The sequence below is a fragment of the Gopherus evgoodei genome, chromosome 1 (genome assembly GCF_007399415.2).
Source record: "Gopherus evgoodei ecotype Sinaloan lineage chromosome 1, rGopEvg1_v1.p, whole genome shotgun sequence".
NCBI lineage: Eukaryota > Metazoa > Chordata > Testudines > Testudinidae > Gopherus > Gopherus evgoodei.
The window spans coordinates 160,678,515-160,702,807 of record NC_044322.1 but is presented as its reverse complement, the minus strand read 5'-3'; the positions used below and the strand labels follow the sequence as shown (position 1 = coordinate 160,702,807).

At 40.6% G+C, this 24,293-nt stretch overlaps 1 protein-coding gene across 5 annotated transcripts in view; it reads right to left on the bottom strand.

The window, feature by feature from the left end:
• TMPRSS2 (transmembrane serine protease 2) overlaps window positions 1-24,293 on the bottom strand; it is a 51,279-nt gene that overhangs the window by 12,004 nt on the left and 14,982 nt on the right. For 4 of the 5 annotated variants that reach the window (XM_030577384.1, XM_030577374.1, XM_030577355.1 and 1 more), the window contains exons 2-10: window positions 16,231-16,347; window positions 14,604-14,673; window positions 13,315-13,519; window positions 12,603-12,689; window positions 8,742-8,861; window positions 6,130-6,259; window positions 5,157-5,267; window positions 3,767-3,810; window positions 424-598 (exon numbers count right to left, since the gene is read on the bottom strand). In XM_030577384.1, the coding sequence (XP_030433244.1) occupies window positions 424-598; window positions 3,767-3,810; window positions 5,157-5,267; window positions 6,130-6,259; window positions 8,742-8,861; window positions 12,603-12,689; window positions 13,315-13,519; window positions 14,604-14,618 (887 nt within the window). In that variant the 5' untranslated portion in view covers window positions 14,619-14,673; window positions 16,231-16,347. Of the gene's footprint in view, window positions 1-423; window positions 599-3,766; window positions 3,811-5,156; window positions 5,268-6,129; window positions 6,260-8,741; window positions 8,862-12,602; window positions 12,690-13,314; window positions 13,520-14,603; window positions 14,674-16,190; window positions 16,348-24,293 lie in introns of all 5 variants that reach the window. The other variant, XM_030577394.1, reaches the window with a different exon arrangement.

Here is a 24,293-nt window from a genome sequence, read left to right as displayed (position 1 = left end):
TTTTAAAAAAAGGGGGGGGGGAAGAGGAGAGGGAGGGCAGGCTCACCCATGACATGAATGGAAACAGATGCTTCCCATTGAAAGCAAACAGCAAATTTCCAACTACCCTCTTACAAAGTGATTTTCCTTTAATAAGGTTAAAATGGCATGAAGTTAGAACACCATAGAACATACAACCAGATCATCTCTCCTCACCCCCTACATGCACATACAATCAGTGCAAGATGTGCATGCAAAAGTGGGAAAAAAATGATCAATTCAGTTTGAAACCCAGGAGGAGTTCTCAGATTTGACTTCCCCTACAACCTGAAGTCAGTATGTCCACCACCCCAAAAATCTACACTCAACCGTACATGTTGTGCAGTACCAGAATTCCCTCACTTTGGGGAATCAATTGACAGAATGCAGTAGCTTAGGACTTACCCTTCTACACAGTGAGCAGCTGTCACTATCCATTCACGGGTGATAATGGAGCCTCCACATACATGGGAGCCTTGGACTTGAAGGCTGACCTGCCATGGCCATTCCTTCACCAGTGCAGCACTGCCACCCACAATTCTGCCTGCAGGATTCGCATTTTTACGGGATAAGCCACATACTGAAAAAATATACAAAGATGGAGTGTGTGGGAGAGAGATTGTTTTCAACTATTATTGGCTGCTAGTCTCAGGATAACGATAATTCAAAATTATGTTGGGATTTTCCCATTTAAAAAACCACCACCCGTTAACAAGGTGGAAAACTGGAACTCTGGAGGCTGAAGATTTTAAATGCAGTTTATCAACAAAAATATGTCATGACCCTCTGGATGGGTCTTTGAAGAGACTAAATCCAGGACCTTTGGCTCTGAAAGTATAAAGCTCTGTTGCCTAAATTAGAGGGTCAGTGGTAATAGCAGACCTGTAACATTCCTTACATGGTCCACCCACTAGAGGGGATGTAGACTCACACTGGTATCAACCTAGATGACATACATATAGCTTCTCTACTCTTGGGGTGTTACTTGGTAGCTTTTTTAATTGTCTGCCAGGGTGTCTAAATTAGTCAGGATCAGCAGTCTAACAAACTCATGGGTTCAAAATTCCATACTAAAGGCCCAGTTCTCACTTACACTACTCTTGCAGTGTGAACTGTTGCATGTAGTTGCTGATCTCTGGGTGGGAAATGAAAAGGTGGGTCCTTTTAACTATCAGAATTTCAGATGGAAGACAGACAAACCCACATAAGGGAGACACCAGTATGTAGGATTACTTACCCTCTTCCCCCAGAGTTTGTTTTAGAATCTAAGTCTATATAAGCTGTTGCTTTCTGCTTACCACTAGAATACATAACAATTCAGAGATTTCCCCTCCTCCCCCCGCCCCCCAAGGTACTTGGTCTCCAAGTTGCATCCTTAAACATCTCACTAATGAAGAGGAGTCATCAGGTTACTTCTCTAACAAAAGGACATGAGAGTAGCTTAATTTTTCATTCCATCTTTCTTTCCATCAAACTTGGAGAAGGTATGTGGAGGAGGTGGATGCATGATTACTTGTAAATGACTGACAGAGGAAGGATGGATGACTATTGGGGTGGGCTTAGAAGAACTGCATAACTAACTGAATTTGTACCACACTGTCACACATACTAGTATTCCTGTACTAGACCCTGCACAATGCAGAAAGAAGAGCTCCCACACTCAAATGCAGTCTTAAAAGGCCAGACATCATCGTATTCTAATCATTCTGGATTCTATGTATAATTGTAGGGATAAATGTAAGAACATAGGACTGGAAAGGATCTCCTGGGTTATGTTCAGCCCCCTCTATTGCAGACAACCCCATCATACAATATATATACTATCATACAATATATATAACTGGTATGAAGTATCATTACTACAGACACAAGAATCTGTCCCTAGATGTTTGCCAGGATAGCAGACTGTCCTAGCAAAACTATATAATAAAATGTCTCTTATTTATATAGAACAAGGATAGGCAACCTATGGCACGGGTGCCAAAGGCGGCACGCGAGCTGATTTTCAGTGGCACTCACACTGCCAAGGTCCTGGCCCCCAGTCCGGGGGAGGGGGGGCTCTGAATTTTAATTTAATTTTAAATGAAGCTTCTTAAACATTTTTAAAGCCTTATTTACTTTACATACAACCATAGTTTAGTTATATATTATAAACTTATAGAGAGAGACCTTCTAAAAATGTTAAAATGTATCACTGGCAAGCGAAACCTTAAATTAGAGTGAATAAATGAAGACTCGGCACACCACTTCTGAAAGGTTGCCAACCCTTGATATAGAACAAGGTACCCTACCATAAAGGTAAGGGGAAAACTACACTTAAGCATAGCACAACTGAGGAGAGAGCTTTTCTCCCCTCTGAGCCACAGAGAGTAAATATTACTATGGATAATAAGAACATCCACAGATAGGATAGGAATAAAAGAAGCTAGAAGGGATAAATGTTTCACTAACTGTCAGGGATTCGTGAAAAAATTTATATCAGGGGTCAGCAACCTTTCAGAAGTGGTGTGCCAAGTCTTCATTTATTCACTCTAATTTAAGGTTTCGCGTGCCAGTGATACATTTTAACATTTTTAGAAGGTCTCTCTCTATAAGTTTATAATATATAACTAGACTATGGTTGTATGTAAAGTAAACAAGGTTTTCAAAATGTTTAAAGAAGCTTCATTTAAAATTAAATTAAAATGCTGATCTTATGCAGCCAGCCTGTGGTTCTGTTCACCTAGGCCGGCAGCAGGCTGAGCGGGGCCTGCGGCCAGGACGCCAGACCTGGGGGGGTGGTCAGGAGTCAAGGCAGAGGGCTGTGGGGATGCAGGGCAGAAGGCTGGGTCTGGGGGGTTCAGGGGTCGGAGCAGAGGGATGGGGGCTGTGGCAGTGCGTGTGCGGAGGGAGTTCAGGGGTCAGGGCAGAGGGCTAGGGTGCTAGGCTAGTGGGGGTGCTCCCAGCCCCCTGCCCTGAGCAGCTCATGGCAGAGGGCTGGAAGGAATATGCCATGTTCAACCCCCTTCCCCAAGGCCCTATCCCTACCTCTTTTCTGCTTCCTCTACAAACCAGCAAGCACGCTGCCACTATTCCCTGTCCCCCTCACAACAGCCATCAGCTGATTGGCGCAGGGAAGGAGAGAAGGCGGCACAGGAAGGCAGCACGGTGGGGGAAGAAGCAGTGGAGTGGGGAAGCTTGGCTGCCACAGGACCTAGCTTCCACCTCCTGCCCCCGCAGGGGAGAGCAGTGGGCGGAGGGGCTGAGAGCCGGGACCCCAGCAGGCAGCAGCGTGCCACTCAAAATTGGCTTGCGTGCCACAGGTTGCTGACCCCTGATTTACACTATGGGCAAGTTATTCTTCAATTGCTCACTACAGGGTTTTTTTGGACTTGCCTCTAAAACATTTGATACTGGCCACTGTCAAACAGGATTCTGGATTAAATGGCCCTACTGGTCTGATTTTTATATGGCAATTTCTATATTAATTTAATCTTGGGCAGATTATTCAAAGGATCTGATAAAGCCAGCAACAATACAGTTAGACAAAGAAAATTAGGGATCCAGCATCCTGCTTGTCTCCTCAAACCTGCTAGCCCTCCCCCTCCCTTCCAAATTCTGCACTTAAACTACAACCAAGACGCCTACCCCATCAGAATAAGATGTGCTTCAATACGCAGAACGCTTGCACAGCTGCTTTCTAGACAGTCACTGGAAGCACAGACAAATGAAAAAATTATATTCTTCTAAAGAAACACAAAACACTTACTTATGCAACGCAGAGAAACCACTGCTCCAGACACACACGAGTCACTAAAATAAATCAGCATTCAGTTAGTAAGTGCATATAAAGACTCTGCTTAGCAAATGGCAGTCAGAGACAACTCTCCAGCCACAGCAATACATTGTGCCCTCCATCCAGCCACATTTGTCTCCTTCCTCCACTCACTCTCTCTGACTGCCCTGCCGGTGCTCATACAACCTTCACTTCTGTTTCCTCCATTCGCAGCAGGAGCACTAGTAGGAAGCACGCAGCTCTGATTGTAACCAGCAGAAACACAGAACTATGAGGTACATCAGTACAATGAAGAGAGTGAGGTGAAGGGCAGTGGAAGAGAGGTGTGATCACACTTGTTCCTATTGCTCATGGCGTGGAGTGGCCCTCGATCCTTCATACAGCAATATTTTAAAAAATAAAAAGTGGACGGAATTGGTGAATTTTGTAAGTGCAGCTGTGCACATATCAGGGAACTGAAATGAGAACATACATATGTTTCATAAAGTAGTTTAACTTGCGGTCTGCCACTCTAGAAGGTATCCTTTTAACTCTGTTACATGTATATTAATACAGCTCTAAAAAAGTGATACCAAAATAACGCTGTGGGTCTTTTAATATTTTATGGTTGTTACCACTATGAACGCAAGTTTTCATGTAGTAACTAACATCATGAGTTTTCTCCGAAACAGTCTTTTGGATGGCGTGCAAAGAATAGGATTGAATGCGAGAGAGAAAAATTAAGTGTCCTCAAGAAATCAAGCTTTATTAAGTGGACACTGAAAAATAACCTTTAAAGAGACAGTGCCAGGAATTATTCAAAAGTTGTGGAATTAATTTAATGAAAAGCAGTTGTTGTGATCAGGCACAGGAACTTCTCTTCCCCACATTTTAAAAAATTAAATAGAGCAGGGTGGATAATGGATTTTTTTGGTTCACTGGCAAGTCTGAAGAAAAAAAAAAAAGTCAAACATTTGTTAGGGTTAAATTAAATATTTTGTTTGACCTGAAACAAACAGTTGCATTTAAATTTTGACCATTTTTTAATCATTTAATTTTATTCTTTTTAAAAGGAAATTTAGAAACAAAGTAATTTCAAAACAAACAAAATAAAACACCGATATAGATGTTTTGATTTTATTGGCTTTTGCCTTGTTTTTTTTCCCTCCACCGAAAACAATTTGGCAAAAATCTATATGAACTGATTAAATATTTCACTGTCACCAAATCTGCATATTTTGCTGATAAAGACTTTATGCAAAAAATTTGTCCAGCTCTACTAATTCCCATCAGAGGTGTTTGCATCATTGTGATGGTGGAAGCCACCTTGCTTCCAACAGTTAAAAGTAAACAAATATAAAAAACTTACATGAAATATAAATACCTGTTATACAGTTTTTTGTATAGGTCTATGTTCCCAGCACTTGTATTCAACCTCATAAAGCTTGTAAAACCTCTTTCAGGTGTTATTCCTTGACTATAGTAATAAGTATTTCTGTATAAAACAAAACATTTAGTAAGAAACTCAGATATTTCAAATCCTATCAGAAAGTTCCTTTTAGTAACGTAAAACTTTCCACCAATCTAAAGTGAATAACATGAACATTATGAAATACTATATCATAAGAACCACAAAGGCGTACCATGGCAGAATTAAATTTTAGTTTCTAAGTAACTATTTGCTAAGTCCACTATTACAATCAAATAAGACCTTGCTTTTTCATGGTGAAGATCGCCAAGTTCTGACCAGACTAATCCATCACTCCAACCACCTCATGAATTGAAATGTAGCACCACCAGACCATCTTCATTTGTGAGTCTTTCCCTCCCCCCATCCCTCTCTCCCAACAGCAACAACATAGGTAATTATAGCTACAGAGGATTTCAGATAAAAAATAAGTTGCTGTGGTTGGAATTTGCCCAGAAACTGGTTAAATGTCAACGCTCTTGTGAAAAGCGCAATAAAACTTTTAGTGTCCTCCAGAGGTCAGGGTTGTCTGTATAATATTGGTCACAATGAATAGGTTTTTTTTAATAAGGTTTTAAGTTCAGACAGCACTCTCAGTCCAAGAGGATACTAAGCATTGTGCGTGTGCATGCACGTATTGATGCACAAACAGATCCCACAACTATTGTATATAGCATATGCATTACATGGTTTTGAAGAAATGTCACTTTGACTCATCAACACCTACTGATTTTTGTTTTAACTGGGACTGTTTTCTATTCTTGAAAATTAGACTAGCAACAGAAAAAGCAGTTAACTGATTTTTTGCTGCAGGTGTCCATTCTTTGAAAAATGTAATGAAACAGTTGTGTTGGCTGTACATCTTTCACAATTAGATTGTTATACTTACACATTATATCCCATGTCTTTACAAGCTATCTTTCCATAGTTATCATTCCAGTCATCTTTGCATACTGGATACCAGGATTTGCTGATAGATGAATAGACCTCTAGGATAAAATTTGGTCCATAGAGTCTAACTGCAATCAAAGACGACAACATTGCTGACCATCCTGTTCAAAGCCTACAATTTTCATATTTCTAAAAAGTATTTTGCACTGACTACTCTTACAAGCAAGCTCTAAGAGTACTAGAGTTGCAAGATTAAGGAAAAGATAGAAGGATATTGTTTCAGTTTACTTCTTCATCTGACAGCACTTTGTGAATAGTGAGTTTCAGTTTTTTTCCTGTATATTCATTTTCTAAAACTATAAATAAAAATGTGATTGTGAAACAAAAGTTGTCATGGGCTCCACAGACAGGTGTAGCACATGAAATTACTTTTTGCTTTTAAATAAGAACTTCCAGTTGATGCTATATTTTGACACACTTCATGAAGTTTTCATATACTGGATTTTTACGTATCATTTTAATTCCTTTTTCTAAAGCCATTCAGATGAGTTACTACCTGAAGTTGTATTTACATTGTAATGTTCATTTTTTATTGTATAAACATTTTAAAATTAGCACAAGTCTTTCCCATGCTCCACCCTCAGCGTAAGTGAATGGCAATGACAGATAAGCTGATCAGAGGATAAGAAAATTATGTCCTGTACTAGTATAGAAGATCATAAAGCAAAGATTTTAACATGGAACAGCTTGCCCTATAAAGTCAAGCCCTATTATGTATCTGATTTCCAAAGATAGTGTGTCACAGAGGGAAGACCGAAAAGAGTTCAATATGAAAAGTTCAAGAGCAAGATATGGCAGGAAAAAGCTATATTACTGAAAGAGACCCAATTATGCAACTAAACAAGAAAAAATCAGCAGCTAAGTGTCAGTACTATGCAGAATATATCAGACGAGCAGAGTTCCAAAAGCATGTATAGGTAATGTGCTAGTTGGGCGGGTTGTTTTTTGGTGTGTTGTTTTTTTTTTATTATTGTTGTTTGTGTTTTTTTTTTATTATTGAAAAAAAAAAAAACTTTTTTGGGGGTCCGAAAATTCTGATTAGTTAAAACTGAAAATTTTCCAGTAAAGGTTCAGTTTCAATAGCCCAGGATGGAAACTCTGGTCAGGAAGAGACTGATGATAACCCTAAGTTGTTGGGGTCCTTAACTGGGATGCAAGGCACTCTAGTTTAAATTCCTGTTCTGCCTAAATTGGAGCAGGGACTTGAACCCAGGTCTCCTGTCTCCCAGGAGGACTATTTTGGGCTGGATAGCTAGTTGTTTCTCTCAAGAGTTTGAAAGGTCTCTGTTTCAAAGGTCTCTCTTGGAAATCTCAAAAATTTTCATGGAACAGGAAAACTGTTTCTTGCCCAGCTTTAACAATAGGATCAAATGGAGCAGCGTGTCCTCTTCAAGACCATTTTCTGGAAGTCATGTAATACAGAACATAGATATTAAAAACAAGACGGATGTGGCTTTTGAGCATACACATTAATGATATTCACAACCAAATATTCTCTGGTGACTACAACCAGTTCATCATGAAAGTCTCCCTCTCTCCATTTTTTCAGCTGAAGTCACTAAATCAGTTAGACCAGTGGTTCTCAAAGCTGGTCTACCGCTTGTTCAGGGAAAGCCCCTGGCAGGCCAGGCTGTTTAACTGCCACGTCTGCAGGTTCGGCTGATTGCTGCTCCTACTGGCCACGGTTCGCCGCTCCAGGCCAATGGGGGCTGCGGAAAGCGGCAGCCAGTATGTCCCTCAGCCCGTACCACTTCCTCCAGCCCCCATTGACCTGGAGCAGTGAACAGTAGGAGCCATGATTGGCCGAACCTGCGGACGAGGCAGGTAAACAAACCAGCCCAGCCCGCCAGGGGCTTTCCCTGAACAAGTGGCGGACCAGCTCTGAGAACCATTGAGTTAGATAGACTCCTACCCTGAACGTTATGTAAAGCATTCTTTGGAAGGTGAAGCTCTTTGGTGGTGGTAGTAAGCTTCCAGCTTTGTTTTGCTTTTGTTAGACTGGCACACACTAATATGAGACAGGTGGATTTTTTCACGGGGGAGGCATGCTAGGGAGAGGTTGAAAAGTGAGGGGAGCTGGTGGAAAAGGAAATTTAATAAGAATGAGCCAAGCCAAACCATTGAACTCAAGCAGATAGTACCACCATCACCAACCCTGAGATTGTTGTAAGAAAGCAGCTACGCAATAGGTAATGCAAACATTTCTAGGGCTTTGTCTATATTAGAAAGTTGCACTAGTTTAAATTAAGGTGTGATTTTAAACTGATCTGGCACAAAATCCTGTGTGGGACGTTTTGATTTGGTTTAAGTATGGGTTATTTTAGTCCAGCAACTCAATTAGCAATGGACTTAAGCTAACTGATATTAAGCCATTCTAAAACCAAAAGACGACTGTCCATACAGGGGTTTGCACTAGTTTAACTAAATTGGTTAAAGTCACACCTTAAACTAAGCTAATGCCACTTTCTAATGTACACAAGGGCTAAGGAAGGAGACGTCACCAAGAGGCTTCCAAGAACAATTTTACTTCTGCATACTTGAAATACTTACCACATCGGTTTTCATCTTCACCATTGGAACAGTGGGCCACTCCATCGCACCACTGAGATGGTGAAACACATATTCCTGAAGATCCACACTCTATTGATGAGCCAAGACAGCTATTGGCCACTGCAAGGGGATCAGAGTGGAAAGGAGATAGGTGTGTGGTCATTAAAATGGATCCTTAAGATAAGAGTGAGCCTCAGATTGTTATGATTTCTGCTGAGTTCTCTAGGAGAATATGAATTTAATCAAGGCATATGTTGAAAGAGCTTTTGATTGTTTGTACAATTTGGGGAGAGCACATACAAAAGAAATATGGGCAAGACGGCTGGTAAAATGGAAGAATGTACTGTATATCCTCCTTCATTAGGCTGTTCATTTATAAGCTGATCTCCCAGGATGGTTAGGTAAAAATAGCAAAAACTGTATGACCCTTTCATAAGCTGACCCTATATTTCAGGAGCTGGCAAACTTTGGCTCCCGGCCCATCAGGGTAAGCCGCTGGCAGGTTGGGACATTTTGTTTATTTGGAGCATCTGTAGGCACAGAGCTCCTCAGCTCCCAGTGTCCACTGTTTGCCGTTCCCAGACAATGGGAGCTGCGGGAAGTGGCACAATTAAATTATTAGACCATCTAGACTGACCTCCTGAATAACATAATCCATTAAGTTTTACCCAGGTGCCCCTGCTTTGAGCCCACAACAGATGTTTAACTAAATTTAAGGAAACTAAACACATACTTAAGGTTTCAAACAGCCTGCTTGGGAGCCAGATTTCTGTTAGGATGTCAGTTAAGTCAGCTTGTTCTATTTCAAATCATCACTATAAAAATTAGAAAGTTTCTTCTTGTGGGGAGGAAGTTAATTCAATATTGAGCAAAATCCACTCTGTACTGAATGTGTCATTCTGCAATTTTTTTGTATATGTTCATTAAAACTGGTCAAAAAGTACTATATTTTTCTCTATCAAAAACTTCAAACTTGGGGAAGGGGCAGGCGGTGTCAGGTTTTTTCCCTTCTCCTACACCCAACCCCAGAATTCTTTGGTCTTCCAGTCTGAGAGTTGAAATATTCTCTTTTTTGAATTCTCCCCCTCACTCTTCTTCACACCTGTTCCTTCCATTACCATCATCACACACACAATAGAAAAAGATGTGGAAAGGAAAAAGAAGAGAGGGCAAAAAGCCTCAGAAAACTGCAAGTTTTTCGGTTGTTCCCATCAGAAAACTTCTACTAAAATGAAGATTTGTGTTTTAGTGAAAAATCAGTTTCTTCACTGAAAAATGCTTCAGTTAAACTACACCTCTACCCTCGATATAACGCTGTCCTTGGGAGTAAAAAATCTTGCTGCATTATAGGTGAACAGCATTGTATCGAACTTGCTTTGATCCACTGGAGTGCACAGCCCCATGCCCCCCCAGAGCACTGCTTTATCACCTTATATCCGAATTCATGTTATATTGGGTCACATTACATCAGGGTAGAGGTGTATTTGAACCAGCTCTAATATTAGAAGATGGAATAGAGGGTCTTATTTCATATTTTTTAAAGAGCTGATGAGTTCTCCTGACTCCACTTGAAGCAAATGGAAGCTGTTGGTGTTTAGCACCAGTGGATTAGAGAAGGTCTATTCAACGGGTGGCCAACCTGAGCCTGAGAAAGAGCCAGCATTTACAAATGTACATTGCCAAAGAACTACAGTAATACATCAGCAGCCCCCCATCAGCTCCCCAACCCCATTCCCAGTGCCTCCCACCCACTGGCAGCCCTGTTGATCAGCACCTCCCCATCCCTCCCCACACCTCTCAATCAGCTGTTTTGTGGCATGCAGGAGGCTCCGGGAGGGTGAGGGAGGACCAAGGGAATGGCAGGCTCAGGGGAGGGGCAAGAAGGGGTGGAGTTGGGGCAGGGCCTGTGGCCGAGCCAGGGGTTGAGCAGTGAGCACCCTCCTGCACATTGGAATTTTGCCCCCTGTAGCTCCAGCCCCAGATTCGGTGCCTATATAAGGAGCCACATATTAACTTCTGAAGAGCCACAGGTTGGCCACCCCAGTCTATTCAATTTGCCAAAATTTTAAGGAAATGTGTTAACTTTTGACATAGGAAGTTATGTTGGGTGTGTCTGCACCTCCAACTATCTGCCTCTGCCCCAGACCCAAAAACCTTCCCTTCAAAAAAGTTTAGTGAAAACCAATACATCTCCACAAAACATTCCAGCTTTGACAAAACAGCGTATTTCATGGAAATGAAGTGCTCCAATCAGTTCTATGAAGCACTTGTGAAAAATTAGTCAGGCCTAACATGTCTACACATACCTGATCCTTCCTTTCTTCCCTTCCCTTCAGGGTTGCAGTTAGGGGAAGCTGAGTAACTTAAAACTTCTATGCCCAGTGTCACTTAGACCTTATAAAAGCCTTTTGCTCTGGGGCAGACTGCATTCTTAATCCTAGTGTGACATTATCTGATTAAAATATGACCATATAGATCATTGTTGTAACCACTGTTATATATTTGCAAATCTTGTATAAAGTTGTCAAGTGAGGTGTCTGTGGAAAGGTTATGACTCACTGACTATAATTCTGCTATTTGTATACATGCGTCATTTTTGTATTTGAAGTTATGAGTATTGGCTCTATATTTGGATTTCAAATGTTTGCTCCTGGGGTAATGCTCACAAGGTAGCTAGCCAGCACATCTTGGAGGGACTATTCAAATTGAGTGGCCCATCTAAAGAACATTCAACTAACAATGGGCCATGGGAGATGCCTATCTACAATTAATGGAAGTTTCTGATGTGTCCAGGCAAAATGTATGGACATGTAACTCCGAACTCCATCTTGTTGCTCTAATTTTGCACAGTAAGAACAATGGGATTCCCTCCACAAGGCAGAAGCTATAAAAGGCCCATTTTGTCTCTATCTTGCTCCAGCCTCTGGACTATGAATTTATACTAATGGGAGCATTCTAACCAAGGGACTGAGGACCTCCCAATGGTTTGGAAGCAACCAAAGACATAGCAAGACAGAAGTTTATTCCATCACTGCTACAAGCCTGAACCAAGAACTTTGCAATTACTATATGTATTTAATTCCTCTAATCAATTTTAACTCTCAACTTTCTTTCTTTCTATGAATAAACCTTTAGATTTTAGATACTAAAGGATTGGCATCAACATGATTTTTGGGTAAGAGCTAAGTTGTATATTGACCTGGGTGTGTGGCTGGTCCTTTGGGATCAGAAGAACCATTTATTTGATTTGGTTGTAAAGAACAACTCGCTTTTAAATCCAGTGGTTTTGGTGATGACATAAGAACTGGAATGCCCAAGGAAACTGCTTTTATGACTTCTTGTTAGCCAGTGTGGTGAAACAGAAGTTTACTTTTGTTGCTGGACTGGTAAATCCTATGGGGGATTAGCCACCAGTCTTGGGGTTTACCTGCCCTATTTCTTAGCAATTCGTCCTGAATTTGGCATCCTCAGTTGAGACCCACTGAGGCACAGTTATACTTAGATATCACATTACTAAAATACTTGTACAAAAGCTTGTCCTAGACCAATTGTTGCTAAACAGTTTGTGGGATCTCAGAGAATTCAGATGAATAAGAGGTTGCTGTGAGTCAAAGCCACTTATGAAATGTAAATATATTTGAAGTTAAAGGAAAGGACAACAGCAACAGTGACACTGGTTATGACAAATAATTAAGCTTTTAGATATTAAAATAAGTTGCATTCATAAAAGAGATAGATAAGAATTTCCTCTTCTAATTTACCCTTCTGGAAGATGACACACTTATGTTGGGAAATGGAAAATCTCAAGATATTTTAGCTTTGAATAAAAGATTTCTATCAACACAAACACCACATCCTTACCAAAATACCAGATAAGGATAGCTGCAATTACGGCACTCAACAGTATTATTGCAACAGATAAAATGATGCATAGAGTTTTCTTAACTTCTGCAATTAAAAAGAGAGAAAAAGAAGAGTTAGATTTGCAAACTAATTATTTTACTATCCTCCATCCCTATCTCCCTGCAAGTAAGCCTAGGGCTTGTCTACACTGGCACTTTACAGCACTGCAACTTTCTTGCTCAGGGGTGTGAAAAAAACTCTCCCCTGAGCACTGTAAGTTTCAGTGCTGTAAAGCATCAGTGTAGACAGTGCCCCAGCACTGGAAGCCACGCTCCCAGCACTGGTAACTATTCCCCTCGTGGAGGTTGGTTTTTTATAGCTATGCCCTGACTACACAGCCACGTTAAAGCTAGCGTTTTAAACACTGCTAGTGAAGACATGCCCTTAGATGGACAGTTTTCAATCACTACTAAGCAGACGTGAATCTGCAATTCAGATGTTACTCTCTCCATCTCATCATCACGTCAAAGAACCAGCCAACATCTCATACCTTTTACAAAAAAGTATAATAGTAATTGACTTGTTCAGCTACCTAGCACTCTCAGGGACAAAGAGTTACTCCTGGGATAGTCCCTCAACATAAGGGCTTGAAAGAAAACAAGTTTCATCTGTTAAACACATACCAGACTACAATCGGTCTACATAAAAAGAAAAACCAGACAAATCTTACTTGTGCACATTTTTGCTGATGGAGGTTTTGGTTGTACTACTGGGGGAGCTGACTGATGAACAGGAACTCTTGGGACATAATGTGGCACTGACGGAGGATAATATGGAGGAGGATATTGTGGATATATGTTAGCATCCACAGGCTGTCTGGAAATATACAAGTTTTCTGGCTGATAACCATGATTTTCATAGTATGGTGGTGGCCCCTAAATAGCAAAATTAAGGTGAAGGTAGGAAAACACATTTATGTTGCCAAGTTAAAACAATATAATCATTTCTATAAAAAATTGTCACTTACGTAAATACAGTAAAAGACCACTAATTCTCATTGCACTCATTCAGAAATTCATTACACTCACATACACAAAAAATAGGTATACAGAGCCTCCTGAGAAGTGGAGTGAGAGACTTAGAGACATTCAACTGAAGGATTAATTTAAAAAGAAAACACAACTAGTTTGCAATAGATCATATCACTCTCTAAATATGTTTTAAATTTAGATTTCAAATTTCCTTTACAAAGAGAATTATTTTTTTTTTGCTTCCTTAAGAGTCTCTTCTGGATAGTTAGCTTCTTTTTTATTGAAAAAAAAAACAGTGGAAAAAAAAACAGCTTGAAAAATAGCGTATTTGTTTTCTGATAACTTATTTCAGCTGTAATAATTTAGGGGATAGTTACTATGTTAGGTGCAAATTTTCCAGTGATAAATTTGATTTTCCAGTTGACAGCATTGCTTCAGTGCCAATTATCAGATCTCACTACAGCACTCCGCTAAGACTTCATTACTTTTACCAAATGCACTATAGAACAAATGCCATTACATTCTGAATTATAATGAAAACTACTCATTATAATTAGCAAGGTACATCTTGTCATGCAGAATACTTTATGTTGTGTATTTTTTCTCCTTCTAGCCATAGGACAATAATCAATAACTGGTCACCCAATGATTAATGTAAATTAACAAAGTTTTACTGTAATTGTATGATAAGCAGTTTTGTATTCTCATAGTACCCTCTGAGAATGGCAGTGTGCTAGATTCATAAACTACATCTATCACTGTGATATCAGACACTTGAAGCATTAGTTCATTCATCCCCACAATACCCTGTAATGCAGGCAAATATTTTCCCCATTTTACAGATTAGGAAACTAAAATCAAGAAACTTAAAAAAAAAAAAAAATAAAGTAACGTATACCTATATCCACTTTTAATGAACCTGATTATTAATTCATTACTCAGTAGGCTGCTACCCACAGAAAATAAACCCGAATATTTAACTACTTACTGAGTTTACAGCCATCTTAGCTTTGTCAACAGTGCTGAGACAGCTCAAGTGTTGGAAAACTTCGGATAACCTGTAAATATAAAACAAAAACACATGCATTCATAGCATTACAATTAGAGCTGACTGAAAAAAGTTGTGACAGCAGTTTTCAGTTGGAAAAGGCCATTTCCAAACAGAATCAAAATGTTCTGCAGGAACATATGATTTCAAAATTCGTAATGGGAAATTACCGAAATATGTATATATTATATAAGAATGTTTTGATCCTGTCAAAATAATAAAGGTTAAAACGAAATTTTTCAGAATATTCCATTTGTTGAAAAACAAAAACACAAACAAACAAAAATAGAGATTAATTTTTTGTCTCACTTTGGCAATTTCAAAGTCTCAGTTTCCTGCAGGACAGAAATACCATTTTTCAACCATCTTTAGTTAAGCTGCAAATAAACAAGCACAGTGATGTTCTTAGTTATGACTGTCATTTGACTCTTAACTCATCCACTTCTATCTAGAAATGCATTGCATACATTAAATTAAAGATAATTGGTTTCTCAACCCTCTAACATTAAATTTAACAGCATGAAAGAAACCTAACAGCATTACAGATTTAATACCTTAGTTTTCCTGTTAGGCTCTAGCTCTCAAATATGTAATAATATTGTTGAGGAGGGTAGGCAGTGACTACCCAACCAGTGTTTAGGCAGTAGGCAGGGATTAACCAACAAGAGACAAAACTAAAAAAGCCATCCTCTTCCCCTACACTATAAAATTAACACTGGTTCTAGACTACATTATGGACAAAGAATAAAATTGCATGGAAATTGTCAATTTCAAGTTCAGTTAGACCACCGTGCACACCCAGAAAAGAAAAGAAGTCTGCTCTCTATTAAGGGGCCAAACATTAAAAATGAACTCCTGTTGGGAGCACTGAAGGAGAGGAAGAAAGGAATGTTCCTATGCAAGTTTCAGATCAAAGTTCATCTTCACATTCAAGCAAAATGCAAACATGCTTTTATAAAACTTAACCCACTGACGCAGCCTTAACTATTGTACAGCAGCAAGTAATAGCCAGCTGCATAAGTGCCCCACAGCCCAAGAAGGTTAACTGAGTGCTACACTCGCTCTCAAAACAAGAGTATTGATACTCCCAGGCCTTGTTTCGCCTCTAAGAAAGGTGCAATTTTTTGCCTCGGGGTACACAGCAGTCAAACATCCGTAGCAGGCCTGTGTTAGGCTCACAGGGCTATAAAATTGCATCGTAGATGTCCAGGCTCAGGCTGGAGCCCATGAACGGGGAGGGGAAGGAAGGGTGGGATAGCACAGAGACCTGGCATAGGAGACTGTGGTATAGGAAGATTGGTAATGGGAAGAATATGACTAAATTGCAGCCAACTCTTCAGTGGATTGCAGTAATGGCATAAACAGCTAGAATATACCAACACTCCACAGCAATTTAGAACAGGAAAGCCACGAGGGTGGGGGCGGGAACAGAACCGGTCAACGCTACAGGAGAAATTTAGGTCAGCAGAATGCTATTAGTCTTATTTGGGCAGGACACTGGGGTTAACACCATTTACTCCTACTTACAGGAAAGGCAATGAATCCAGTGAACACAAGTCGTCATTACCTCCATTTTATGTCTCATCCATTCTTACTCAGATGTTCACAGCATATAATGGTGGAATGCAGTTCTGCCCCACCTCAGTGGTTGAGTAACACTTCGCAGAAGGGGTTTTTCTATTCTCTGGAAAAGGTGATATGAAAACAGAATGGTAATCAACACAACCTTAGAAATACCTGCTGCTTTGTTACTTCTTAAATAGAAGACTCAGGCCATGGCTACACTCACACTTTACAGCGCTGCAACTTTCGCGCTCAGGGGTGTGAAAAAACACACCCCTGAGTGCTGCAAGATACAGCGCTGTAAAGCCTCAGTGTAATCAGGGCGACAGCGCTGGGAGCAGGGCTCCCAGCGCTGCTCACTACACCCGTAAGGGATGTGGTTTACGTGCAGCGCTGGCTCTCCGACTATACTCACACTTCAAAGCGCTGCCACGGCAGCGCTTTGAAATTCCCAATGTAGCCATACCCCAAGGGCTTGGCTACACTCGAAACTTCAGAGCGCTGCCGTGGCAGCGCTTTGAAGTGTGAGTGTGGTCGCAGCGCCAGCGCTGGGAGAGAGCTCTCCCAGTGCTGCATGTACTGTTTACACTGGCGCTTTACAGCGCTGTATCTTGCAGCGCTCAGGGAGGTGTATTTTTCACACCCCTGAGTGAGAAAGTTGCAGCCCTGGAAAGCGCTAGTGTAGCCAAGGCCTTAGGCTGCGTCTACACTACAGATGCTACAATGGCACAGTTATAAAGCTACAGCTGTGCTGCTGTAGCGCCATAGCGTAAACAATTGCTATACAACAGAAGGGAGGTTTCTATTGCTGTAGTTAATCCACCCCCCGAGTGGTGGTAGCTAAGCTAGATCGATAGAAAAATTCTCCCATCAACCCCATGGCGTTTAAATGGGGCTTAGTTTGGCCTAACATCATCTCCTGAGGGTGTGAATTTTTCATGCCCTTGAGCAACATAGCTAGGTCGACCTAAGTTTTCGGTATAGACCAGGATTAGGCCATGTTTGCACTAAAGTAGTATAGTTACGGCCAGGTAGCTATGCCACTGTAACCTGCTAGTATAAACATAAGCAATGGAAGATGTTTTTTCAGCACTGTAGGAACTCCATCTCCCTAAGTAATGCTTCTGTTGGCCTAGCTACCATTCTTCTGTCAACTTAGCTGCACCTACAGCATGAATTAGGGCAGGATAGTGCTCAGGGGTGTGGATTTTTTAACATCACAAATGCTGTAACTATGTCAACCCAAATTTGTAAGGTAGACCAGGTCAAATGCTGCCACTACAAAAAACACTCGGCATTTTTACTCTCCATAGTATAAGATACTGCTAGGAATTTTTAAAGTAAGTTTCTCATACCCACTTTATCCTTTGTTATTTCACCAACTATTTCCTCCTGCGTTTGCAGAAAGAGATGAAGTTATAGTGCCTTGTCTGTCACTGCCTTTTGCTCCAGAATTAGCAATACAGTTTGCGTTAGCATGCCCTCCCTTTCCTGGCTGATAATTGTTCTGTGTTAACAAATCACTAAATATAGGCCCTAGCGATATAGCATCTATTGATAAATATTTATACAAAAAGTATTAAAAATCACATCATATTTTGCTAGATTTTAAAGTAGGCCAGATTGTAAACTAATTAATGAGGTCTATTTAAAATACTACCCCACCTCATGTAAAATTGTACTGGATTGAAAATGTCCTAAGGGTAGTGAAAGGGAAGATCCTTTCATAGATTGAGAACTGGTCAAAAGACAGGGAACAAAGGGCAGAAATAAATGGTAAATTTTCAGAATGGAGAGGTGTAACTAGTGGTATTCCCCAAGGGTCAGTCCTAGGACCAATCCTATTCAACTTATTCATAAATGATCTGGAGAAAGGAGTAAACAGTGAGGTGGCAAAGTTTGCAGATGATACTAAACTACTCAAGATAGTTAAGACCAAAGCAGATTGTGAAGAATTTCAAAAAGATCTCACAAAACTAAGTGATTGGGCAACAAAATGGCAAACGAAATTTAATGTGGATAAATGTAAAGCAATGCACATTAGAAAAAATAACCCCAACTATACATACAATATGATGGGAGCTAATTTAGCTACAACTAATCAGGAAAGAGATCTTGAAGTCATCATGGATAGTTCTCTGAAGACATCCACGCAGCATGCAGCGGCAGTCAAAAAAAGCAAACAGGATGTTAGGAATCATTAAAAAAGGGATAGAGAATAAGATAGTAAATATCTTATTGCCCTTATATAAATCCATGGTACACCCACATCCTGAATACTGCATACAGATGTGGTCTCATCTCAAAACAGATATACTGGCATTAGAAAAGGTTCAGAGAAGGGAAACTAAAATGATTAGGGGTTTGAAACGGGTCCCATATGAGGAGAGATTAAAGAGGCTAGGACTTTTTAGCTTGGAAAAGAGGAGACTAAGGGGGGGATATGATAGAGGTATATAAAATCATGAGTGCTGTGGAGAAAGTAAATAAAGAAAAGTTATTTACTTGTTCCCGTAATATAAGAACTAGGGGCCGTCACATGAAATTAACGGGCAGCAGGTTTAAAACAAATAAAAAGAAGTTCTTCTTCACACAGTGTACAGTCAACTTGTGGAACTTCTTGCCTGAGGAGGTTGTGAAGGACTATAACAGGGTTTAAAAGAGAACTAGATAAATTCATGGAGGTTAAGTATCAGAGGGTAGCCGTGTTAGTCTAGATCTGTAAAAGCAGCAAAGAATCCTGTGGCACCTTATAGACTAACAGACGTTTTGGAGCATGAGCTTTCGTGGGTGAATACCCACTTCCTCAGATGCATGTAATGGAAATATCCAGGGGCAGGTATATATATGTGTGCTAGCAAGCAAGCTAGAGATAATGAGGTCAGTTCAATCAGGGAGGATGAGGCCCTGTTCTAGCAGTTGAGGTGTGAAAACCAAGAGAGGAGAAACTGGTTCTGTAATTGGCAAGCCATTCACAGTCTTTGTTCAATCCTGAGCTGATGGTGTCAAATTTGCAGATGAACTGAAGCTCAGCAGTTTCTCTTTGAAGTCTGGTCCTGAAGTTTTTTTGCTGCAGGATGGCCACCTTAAGGTCTGCTATAGTGTGGCCAGGGAGGTTGAAGTGCTCTCCTACAGGTTTTTGTATATTGCCATTCCTAATGTCTGATTTGTGTCCATTTATCCTTTTCCGTAGAGACTGTCCAGTTTGGCCGATGTACATAGCAGAGGGGCATTGCTGGCATATGATGGCGTATATTACATTGGTGGATGTGCAGGTGAATGAACCAGTGATGGTGTGGCTGATCTGGTTAGGTCCTGTGATGGTGTCGCTGGTGTAGATATGTGGGCAGAGTTGGCATCGAGGTTTGTTGCATGGATTGGTTCCTGAGCTAGAGTTATTATGGTGTGGTGTGCAGTTACTGGTGAGAATATGTTTCAGGTTGGCAGGTTGTCTGTGGGCAAGGATTGGCCTGCCACCCAAGGCCTGTGAAAGTGTGGGATCATTGTCCAGGATGGGTTGTAGATCCTTGATGATGCGTTGGAGGGGTTTTAGCTGGGGGCTGTATGTGATGGCCAGTGGAGTCCTGTTGGTTTCTCTCTTGGGTTTGTCTTGCAGTAGGTTAAGTCCATTAATGGCTAATAGCCAGGATGAGTAAGGAATGGTGTCCCTAGCCTCTGTTTGTCAGAGGATGGAGATGGATGGCAGGAGAGAGGTCACTTGATCATTACCTGTTAGATTCACTCCCTCTGGGGGACCTGGCATTGGCCACTGTCGGCAGACAGGATGCTGGGGTGGATGGACCTTTGGTCTGACCCAGTATAGCCATTCTTATGTTCTTAATATGCTAGTTACTATTATGGAGAGACTATTAATCTCCTAGTAATTAAAGCTGCACTTGATTTCCATCATATGTAAAAACAAACTCATGTTTTCTTTCCAGAGTGTAGTATCAACTTTCAAAGTACAATTTTCTTCTAACAGCAGGAAAGAAGTGGGGCAAATACTTTCAGATGAAAAGATGTTACAATGACTGAATTTTAATAAAGTTTAACTTTTGTATCTCTGCATGTTGATAACTGAGGTAAATGCCCCAGTATTCACTTGGGAAATAACTTTCCATCATATCCTAATTCATAAGATGGGTGGGAGTTCCCCCGCCCTCCACCACCCAATGGCTTTGGGTAAAAATGCCAATACAACCTCCATGTAACTCACTGGGGCTGCTTATCATACTGCAGCTCTCTGTCTGAAGGAATTGTGAGTGTTTAAGTTATCCTTTGACTCCTTCTGAAGAAGGATTGTGCACTTAGGGCCTGATCCAATAATCACTGAATTGACAGAAAGACTCTCACTGACTTTATGGAAGTTGGTCACCTCACCAGGTGCTCTCTTAGAACTCTTTTCCTCTGTCCTACACCCACGCTCAGGAACAGTGCCCTGGAATATCTGATGACCTCAAAATGCTGCATCATTAGCTGATAACTGGTTTAGAGGGAAGAGTGAAGCCTTTTGGGAGACCACCAGGAACACTTCCTGAAGCACTCCAGATTTATCTTCAAGAGCAGCCATCCAAGGTAAAATACTGGACATTCCTTAGCTTGGGTTGTCCAAAAAAAGAGTTTTACTTGCATAATGGGCACATTTATAGTTTTCTACCTATTAAAATTTCCATTAAAGCTATAGATCAAATTAAAAATGATATTGTGATTATATGGTCAGTCCAAAATCTGTTTTGTTCAGCTTGAAAGATGTTTTGTCAGCTTGCAGGTCTGCCAGTGCATATTGTAAATAAAACCAGTAAGAGAATATTTCAAAGCATGAATCAGAAATGTTTGTGTAAATAAAAATTGCTATGACTGAATCAGAAACTTTCCGAAAGTGTTATGCAAAAGTAAAGGGCTTAGTTTGTTTCAGTGCCTAGACAGGAGATAGCTTATTAAAAAGGAGGAAAAAAAGGTCTCATAACTGTTCCTTGCTATTAGAAACAGCTAGATCCCTTAATAGAGACTATTAAAATAGTCTCTATGAAAGTGTAAGTTGTTATTGGGTAGTTCCTTGGCTATGCAGAGAGCTGATCATGATACATAATTCAGAACTTTTTACTCAGATGACCTCACAACAGTCAGAAACAAAACTGTGGATCAAAATACTAAAAATGTTTGAATAACCAACATACTAGAAGGCACCAGAAATAATTTTTTTTATTTTTTATTTTTTTTAATATTTTCACTGCAACCTCTCTAACCTCCTTCTCCCACATTTTCTCCCCCAGGCACTTCCTCCAGAGTACAAGAATGTCACATACGTGCAATTGTGCTTGTTGTCATAGGATTGCCAAGCAGAGGATGCTGCAAACTTATTTTAGAGCAGTACATAAATTTTCCTAGACAAATTGGGCATTAGATATATTCCTATTATATTGTTAAATCTATTATATTGTATATGTTAAATCTGAGCCATCAACCTTCCCAACATCCCTTCAGTCACTGCTAGAACTTGCTGCCCCAGGTAGCTGGCAAAACACTGTGCAATAACAAAGGTGAAATTTTAGCCCTGAACACCCAGCATAGACACTGACTATATCCAGCCAATCACAGACCTGGAAAAAGGGAAGCTCAAGTCCTGTTGCATTTGCACTGTCACGTACAGTTACTAATATGGCATTTTTAATGGTTCTAATGTTTAGCACATAAAATGCAGTGCCTCAATAACGTTCTTAAGAAATCGGGAAAAATTCTTCAAAAAGATTCTAGCCATCTGATTTTACCCTATGGGAAGCCTGAAGCTACTCAGTGTCAAAGCTAGCAATATCTTAATTTAGTTTTACAATAAGTTTTGCACCTCAAAAAATACATTAAACAAATCAGTCATTTTCTCCCAGTCTCCTCAATTTGAAATTGAGACAAATATTTAAGGAAAGAGGACATCAAATTCCTGTTTGTTTGTTCTAATCAGTCACAACCGAAACATATCTGTAGCTAAACTAAAAGTAAACAAAAGACCCCTCATTGTTCAAATATAAAGCAGCTACTAAATGTAGGAGCAAACTAACAGTAATCAATGACCTAAAATACTTGAAATCACTGTATGGTATTTGAGAGCTTACTGCACACTGTAAGAAAGACCTCTCAACATAACGTCCCCAAAAGTCCCACTAGTTAGGAGCCTTTACTCTATTACTAAAACAAGCAAATTGTCTCTAGAGGAAGAAATTGGGGGTCAGGAAATCCTGACTTTTAATCTGCCAATGACTTTCTCATAGCTCAACAGTAAGTAATTTCTTTCTATCTCCGGTTCCCCATCTGAAAAACGACAATAATGCTTACACACCACACACAGCATTCTGAATTACTTCATAGTTGTACAGAGCTTTGGAAACAAAAAGTGCTATTATTAATTACATTAGCTTCCTGAGACTCTGTAATTGGCTACAGCTACACTAGATTAGAGAGTTTAGAGCAGTGCAGCTGTAAGATCTCTAATGTAGCCACACTAACCCAACATACTCCAGCCCCCATGAGTGGTGTAGCTATGTTTGTGCGAGATGCTCTCTCACCAGTATATAGTGCTGTCGACACCAGCCAGGGGCGGCTCCAGACATTTCGCCGCCCCAAGCATGGCAGCATGCAGAGGGGGGCGCTCTGCCGGTCACCGGTCCTGCGGCTCCGGTGGACATCCCGCAGGCGTGCCTGCGGAGGGTCCGCTGGTCCTGCGGCTCCATCAAAGCTGCGGGACCAGTGGAGCCTCCGCAGGCATGCCTGCGGGAGGTCCACCGGAGCCCTGCCTGCTGCCCTCCCGGTGATCAGCAGAGTGCCCCCTGTGGCATGCCGCCCCAAGCATGCGCTTGGCGTGCTGGGGCCTGGAGCCGCCCCTGACACCAGTGCTTGGGTCGATGTGACTTACATCGCTCACGAAGGTGGCTTTTTCAAACCACTGGGAAACGTAAATTATACCTACGTAAGTGGTAGCGTAGATATAAGCTAAAAGGAAAGACACTGTTAGCTTTTACAGCAACACAACACGTCTAGAAACCAGCACTGTGCTAATATTTTCAGAAACCTAATTTAAGCAAACTCACTCACCTTAGTCTAGATATTTACAGCTTCCTGACGACAGTATATGTCCTCCACCTTTGTACTCACTATACATTTTAGCAATCTTGTGTCCTGAAACTTGAATCTTAGTTGTTTGCCCAGTTTCTGAGATAAGAATCAGCAGTAAATAAATCAGACTAGTTATTCATAGGTCTAGCTACATAAGAACAAACACTTTGATGAGGAAGTATAAAAGACAAGGAAGGAAGTATAAAATAAAAAAGTAAACAAACTAAACTGTAAACTATGCGAAATCATGGTGCTGATTTATAGTCATGGCTAAACAAAACACACAACATTACAGGTAGAAAAACTCCCAAGTTACCAAAGAATGGTTACTTTGGCTACACAAGAGATCATACAGTGGCACTGCTGCATTGGTACAGCTGTGCCACTGTAAGGTCTCTAGCGTAGACATAGCCTTTCTATACAAATGGGAGAGAGAGCTCTTCTGTCAGCATAATTAAACCACCCCTAATGAGCGGCGGTAGCTACATCAGCTGGAGAAACTCTCCTGCCGACATAGCACTGTGCACACGGCCACTTCTGCCGGTGTCATTTATGTTGCTCAGGGGGGTGGAATATTCACACCCTTGGACAATATAAGTTTTTACATAACTAGAGTGTAGACATGGCCTTAGAAAGGTACATTGCAGTATAATAAAACCTCCACACTATTATGTCGTACAGTAACTCCAATAGACCCATCTGAGATCCTGACCCCATTGTGCTAGACACTACATACATAAAAAAGAGAGTCCCTCCCCCAAAAAGTTTAAATTTAAATAGACAAGACAGACAAAGCATGGGAGAAAGAATATAATTCTTATTTTGCAGATGGAGAACTGAGGCATAGAAAGATTAAGAGGCCTGCCCAAACTCACTCAGTAAGCAATAGTACAATTCCATTCCAAAGCTTTGTCTTTAAAATGATATACTATACTTTATAGCCATTCTGTTCTGGGTACCACA